This window comes from Limulus polyphemus, unplaced genomic scaffold (genome assembly GCF_000517525.1).
Source record: "Limulus polyphemus unplaced genomic scaffold, Limulus_polyphemus-2.1.2 Scaffold1639, whole genome shotgun sequence".
In the NCBI taxonomy this organism is placed as follows: domain Eukaryota; kingdom Metazoa; phylum Arthropoda; class Merostomata; order Xiphosura; family Limulidae; genus Limulus; species Limulus polyphemus.
The window spans coordinates 140903-147937 of NW_013667249.1; the positions used below are offsets into that span (position 1 = coordinate 140903).

Here is a 7035-nt window from a genome sequence, read left to right on the forward strand (position 1 = left end):
AATTTCGCGCAATAGAAGTCTACCTGTGCAGAAAAAAATAACTGTGTGTTAAAAATTAGAAGTCTACCTGTGCAGAAAGAAATAACTGTGTGTTAAAAATTAGAAGTCTACCTGTGCAGAAAGAAATAACTGTGTGTTAAAAATTAGAAGTCTACCTGTGCAGAAAGAAATAATTGTGTGTTAAAAATCGATCCTATGCTACACAACTGGGGTATTATGTGTTGTGACCACCTCAGGGATCGAACCCCCTAATGTTACCGTTATAAATCCTTAAGCTTACCCGCTGAGTCACCGAGAGGCAAAAATCGATGGGGATTTTGAGTTGATGATTTAAAACGTTGCTAATTTTAAACTTTCATGTGTAAAGTAATGAACACTCATACGTGTGTGTACATGAAAAAAGGGGGGGATCTTGGAATAGTTTGTGTGACCACTCCTTGACTTTACAAGTTTTGTAGTGTTATTTTGTATTTTAGAGCAACACATTATGTAAACACAATATGTAAAGTTGTTGTACTCTCACGCTATGTATTAATAGCCACATGAAGACAGGGACTGACAATGTAATGGTAATAACATCTTATATCCCGAGGACTGAAGACAACGTTTACGATGGACTTTCTACCATTTAGGGGATTACAGGTAATATCTGGTAGCTATCGGTAAGTTGCATATGTGTGTGTATCATAAACAGGCCAAGTGTATCTTAACGAGTGTGTAAGTTGTTTATTATATGTGTGTATCATAAACAGGCCAAGTGTATCTTAACGAGTGTGTAAGTTGTTTATTATGTGTGTGTATCATAAACAGGCCAAGTGTATCTTAACGAGTGTGTACGTTGTTTATTATGTGTGTGTATCATAAACAGGCCAAGTGTATCTTAACGAGTGTGTAAGTTGTTTATTATGTGTGTGTGTATCATAAACAGGCCAAGTGTATCTTAACGAGTGTGTAAGTTGTTTATTATGTGTGTGTTTGTATCATAAACAGGCCAGGCGTATCTTAACGACTGTGTAAATTGTATGTATTTGTGTGTATCATAAACAGGCCAGGCGTATCTTAACGAGTGTGTAAATTATATATATATTTGTGTGTGTTTGTATCATAAACAGGCCAGACGTATCTTAACGAGTGTGTAAATTACATATATATTTGTGTGTGTTTGTATCATAAACAGGCCAGACGTTATCTAATAACTGCGTCATAATATTACATTTAACGATACTTCAGAGCATGCGTTAGAACTACAAGGCTAAATCTAGACATAACAGGTTTGCACCTACTTTATAACTTTGCGCATTTATTAAGAGAGAAAATTGGCATGTGTATCCAACTGCGCGTACTTCTTACTTACGTGAGGTGAACCACGAGGCTTAAATCACGTCGGATTGAATGTATCCTCCATTATTGTAAATATTCATACAAAGTTATAATATTTAAAGAATGCTTTTCAATGCTTTATGAGAATCGACAATTTTAGGACACATATGGCATAGCGCTTTGAAGTTTCAAGCCAAAATTATACGTGATTTTGTGAAAAACGCTAACGACAGATACACTTCATTTGGCAACAAATATCTGCCCGCAGATACAAGCGTATATACGTAAGGTTTTAAGGTCTTTGCATTTATAGCCTTTTTTCTTTAACTACAACGCCCAAAACCTTCCGGTTAGCTCCATACACAATTTTCCATCCCCACAAATGCGTTTACGTACTGCTGTTTTACCTATTTGTCGAGTTGAAAAGTAGTAACTGCCGCTTGTCTCAATTAGCCGAGGGAACGCTAGCGGTCGGTCGGCTCTTCCCTCGTTCAGCCGTTTGGTGTATGTACGCCTTCGGGTTTCTTTATGTAAAGCTGTCCTATTGACGCGTGAAAACACTGGGTGTTAAAAATATAAGAACTTATACGTGAAAGTAAAGAAAAATGTAACAGTTAAGTTATTGTTTTAACGAGGTTTACTTGCAGATAGCCGTCCAAAATTGGAACTGATGAATTGGGGAAGAGGCAGTTAGTCAACAGCATCCACCACCAGCTCTTGGGCTATTCTTGTTCTGTCGTCACTCTTTATAACGTACCCATGGCCTAAGAGGGCGAAGCCCCCTTTTGCGGATTGGGTTCGCTAACCACGAACTTTCGGATTCACAATCCGAGCACGCTAAATACTGGGCCACCTCCAGATGCAGTCTTAAAAAACTCATAAGTCCCTGCACAAAAACGAGTAAAAGCATATATATTCTGAGGAAAATTAAATAGATACTCCCTAAGATTAATAGATACTCCCTAAGATAAATAGATACTCCCTAAGATTCAGGTACACCGTCCCTTATTTTGAACTACTGACCAAAGGTAAGAGCCAGTCAGCAGCGCATCTCGTCACAAGGGCTTAGAAATGTTGACAGTGACTTTCATCCACCCATCCACAACCGAAAACGCAGAGCATATTCGGTGACATAACGTCTTGAACCCCGGATTTTCGATCCGCAGCCCGACACATCAACCGGTAGGCCGCGTTCGGCTCGTAATTTAAAAGGTAGACGTAGAAACTGGATTTAAATATCTTAAATATATTGAGTAGCTTCTGTATCTCTTCCGAAATGAAGAAGACAAAATTTACGTAAACGCGTGTTCGTAGATATAATGTATGTACCGAACTGTTTATACTGATATACTGTGAGATATATTCTCGAGAGAAAATAGCAATCAGATGATTCGATTGCTGGCTCGTCAGTTTTTCTGAAAAATGATTAAGTCAATTCAGTAAGAATACTTTAATAATAATAAATAACGGAAGTTAAATAATAAAATATATTGTTAAAATGCCTTGCCCTAATTCTGATGTATAGTGACGTAATGCATAGATTGATAAAATCACACTTCACCAAATCAACCCAGTTCACACTGAAACGGATGTTATTTTCAAGCAATGTGATTACATGAATAGTGACTCAACCATGCACTACCACATCAGTCGTATCCCAACCAGTCCGAAGAGCCCTGGTATTGGGCGAAAGGCATCGTCAGCACTATATATATATATATATAACAAATATGGCATAGTTGATGTACTATGATACGATCTTCTTTATTTTAACCCTGAACTTCTTATAAGAACTGCAACTTCACGATAAACATAAAGCTATTGTGATAATATTTTAACGATAAGCAGTAGTATGTTATATGTTGTTGTTTTCCTATTTGACAGATTAACACTCGAATTGAGTATGTTCCATTACATCATTATTTACTTGTGCAATAAATTGTCTGTTGTTTTACATCGCGACGCTGAACAAGTTCTACATCCATTCAGTGCATATTTCAACCTTTTGTTCAGTTGGACGAAGAATCCTCTGTCTGTCAGCACGAAAGATAATCTGCCAAAGAAACCACACACGTTTCTAACAATTTATCTGTCAACTGAATGTCAGCACGAAAGACAACCTTTAACTGTCAAATGGATAAACATTTTGAATAAAAAAAAAAACACTAACGAGACACATGTTTGTGACACACTGTCAACTGAATACATAATCTACCCGAAAAATCGCTAACAGGACCCATAATTGAGGCACAGTGACTCTACTGGTCAGATAATTTGCCCTAAAAAAACACTAACAATTCACGTGTTTTTATCACATTGACTATGAACTGGTTGGATGGTATGCCAACTAGATACACGTTTGTGACAGGTTGATTGTCAACTGGATAGATAATCTGCACGAGTCGGAAACATATTTATGACAAGCTGTCTGTCAACTGGTTGGATAATCTACACGAAAGAGTATTAACGAGACACGTGTTTTTTGACAAACTTAGTATGGTAATCTGCGTGCAACACGTTTGGTTCACAATAACTGTCGATTGGATATGTAATTAACTTGCACATAAAAACATCAAACCAGTTTTGCTTTTTTTCTACCACATGCTTGTTTTTTTTTTCTTCTTAGAAATGACGCTCTTGTCTGGTCTCACAAATTATTTATATATATAGGGGGTGGGAGGTTAAATCAGAAACAAAAATCACGAACATAGAATATTACTTTTTTACCTATATTATACTATCTATTCGCCGTAGAAAAAGAAGCATTGTCTGTACGTTTAGGCTTGTGTAATAAAAAAAAAAACAACGTAAGTGTGTCCCTACCTTTTTTGATTGGACTTCCTTTCGAATCCACCGCAGTTTCGTTGGTAAGCCTAACGTGTGTTGATGCTGGACTACTCCTTGAATGAGAAGAGGTCACAGTTAATGCAGGAACGGCAGAAAGGCTGGTGGCGTGAGCAGAGGCAGAGCCTATCAAGCCGTCAAGAGTGTAGGGGAAGCCCGAGGCCGCACCTGAGAAACCCCCGTGCGAACCAGGGTGAGTATGTCGGTAACCGTACGGGTGTGCTAAAGCTACGGCAGCGTAGCTTGCCAGAGGAGCTGCGAAATGAGCGTAGGGAGAAGGGATTGGTCTTCCGAATCTGGCAAACAAGTGGCTATGGCTCTGTCCAAATGCCGAATCTAACAGTCTAGTATCCATTTTTATCTTTACCAATAATTCTACGTTTATTCGTTCTGGTAAGGTCTGGCTCTAAAGTGTAATCACAGAGAATTAGCGAAGGAAAAATGATGGCCAGTTGGCGGCCACCGACTACTATTCATACTTTAGCGTAAGCTACAACAATGAAGACCCACGTTCACCCGTGGTGACTGTTGTGTATCATTCTTCCTTCTGCCAATTTCACCCTAAGAAACTGTTTCTTCAAACCAACTAGTCCCCACCACACACACACAGTTATCACCCACTAACTTGCGTCGATAATCAACCGTTGGCATAGCAACCTGTCAGGTCCATAACTCTCTGAGAGCTGCTAGAGCTTGCGCTTAGTAAGTCTGCGCAGCGGTTGTCGCTAATCCATCTGTGTCAAACCACGCCTATTTTTAAGGCGTGCCCAGGATCATCCAATCATAGGAAATCCTAATGAATAGGCGGTTGAAAGGTAGTTATGATAGATTAGAAGGGCGTGTTCAACAAGAACAAGACAAACAAACGCAAATTATCAATGTATCCTTGGTAAGAACGAAAAATAATCAACAAGTGGATCTTCGCAACTCGGTTAACAACTTTGTTTCGAAATGAAACTCCTGACATTCTTGCCACAAAAGTAAACACTAATAAATGTCGATTTTGTTTAAAACATCGGACCAATAACTTTAATTGTATCCTACTGACACCAGTGACTTAACCAAAAACGCAGTAAAGTAAATATTACTGCGATCATCTGAGAAGGTGAGGTAGTCAGAAGTACGTAGGTAAAGTTTCAACTTCTAATGTAGTTAAAATAAGTTAAAAAAACATTTTAACACCACCGAGGGTTAACAGGACTGAGCATGCTGTCTGTACGACGATTTTACTTTACTCGTGGAAATCCTGAAGCTGTGATATGATTTGATTAAGGCATCGGTATGACCAACAGTTTGAAATAATGTGACGATAATCCGAATATATTTCTTGTAACTGTTTGGTGAAACTAGTATTAAAAATGTAAAGCTAACCAGTCCTACCACCGTTGTAAGTATTTCAATATATATAATTAAGCCCTAAGGCTAACGAGTCCTACCTCCGCTGGAAGTCTTTTAGTATATATGATTAAGCCCTAAGGCTAACGAGTCCCACTTCCGCTGGAGGTCTTTCAGTATATATATCATTAAGCACTAAGGCTAACAAGTCCCACTTCCGCTGGAGGTCGAACAGTATATGTAATTATGCCCTAAGGTTAACGAATCCTAATTCCGCTGGAAGTCTTTCAGTATATGTAATTAAACCGTAAGGCTAACGAGTCCCCCCACTTCCACAGGAAATATTTTGGTATATATATTAAAGTCCTAAGGCAAGTCTCACTTCCGCAGCAAACCTTTCCGTATATATGATTAAGCCCTAAGACTAACGATTCCTACCTCCACTGAAGGTCTAACAGTATATATAATTAAGCCCTAAGGCTAACGAGTCCCACTTCCGCTGGGGGTCTAACAGTGTATATAATTAAGCCCTAAGACTAACGAGTCCCACTTCCGCTGGGGGTCTAACAGTGTATATTTATAATATAGCCCTCTGCATATTAATAATTTTATGTCTAACATTTACGTTATTATATTTACTGTACTATGAAGAGATACAATAACAATAAGTATTGTGTTTCTTCTTTTAAGTGAAATAGTTTCGTATTTTGTGCATTGAGGTTTTATACTTTTAACTTCCGTGCTTTTCAAATACACCTCGTCCAAAATTAGCCCTACTTTTACGTACTTCATATACCCAAAAGATTAGAAAGAAACAACAATGCAATGTTTTAGGGTTACGTTTCAAAAAAATGTGAATCTCTTAAAGTGTCACGGAATTATTGAGGTCAGGTCAACTAGAATGTCGAATCTTGGAGTTATTATTAACCTTGACCTTTATTGATAGCTTCAGGTCAACTAGAACGTCGAGTCTTGTAGTTATTCCTAGTCTGGACCTTTATTGATTGCTTCAGGTCAACTAGAACGTTGAGTCTTGGAGTTATTCCTAACCTGGACCTTTATTGGTAGCTTCAGGTCAACTAGAACGTCGAGTCTTGGAGTTATTCCTAACCTGGACCTTTATTGATAGCCTCAGATCAACTAGAACGTCGAGTCTTGGAGTTATTCCTATATTGGACCATTATTGATAGCTTCAGGTCAACTAAAACGTCGAGTCTTGGAGTTATTATTAACTTAGACCTTTATTGATAGCTTCAGGTCAACTAGAACGCCGAGTCTTGGAGTTACTCCTAACTTAGGCCTTTAGGCTGTTTATCATATATTCATATTGATGCGTGGTTATTTGTTCATCTAAACGACACTTTATACACACGCACACAAAACGACCAGGTCAAAGATCCCCTACATTTTTAGGCTTAAGTCATCCTTAATTCTGAAATGTCGGCCATAGGGAAGGCACTCAGTCCGTAGCACCAGTCGTCCAAAGCGGCGAATCTCACCAAATAGCGGGATTGATTGTAACTCTTATAACACACC

General features: G+C 38.5%; 1 protein-coding gene across 1 annotated transcript in view; it reads right to left on the reverse strand.

Moving 5' to 3' along the window:
- Positions 1-4519, reverse strand: part of LOC106464395 (homeobox protein unc-4 homolog) — a 50727-nt gene extending 46208 nt beyond the window's left edge. Inside the window, exon 1 of the mRNA XM_013924527.1 lies at positions 4144-4519. Within this exon, the coding sequence (XP_013779981.1) occupies positions 4144-4519 (376 nt within the window). The remainder of the gene's footprint in view (positions 1-4143) is intronic.
- Positions 4520-7035: the final 2516 nt, after the last annotated feature.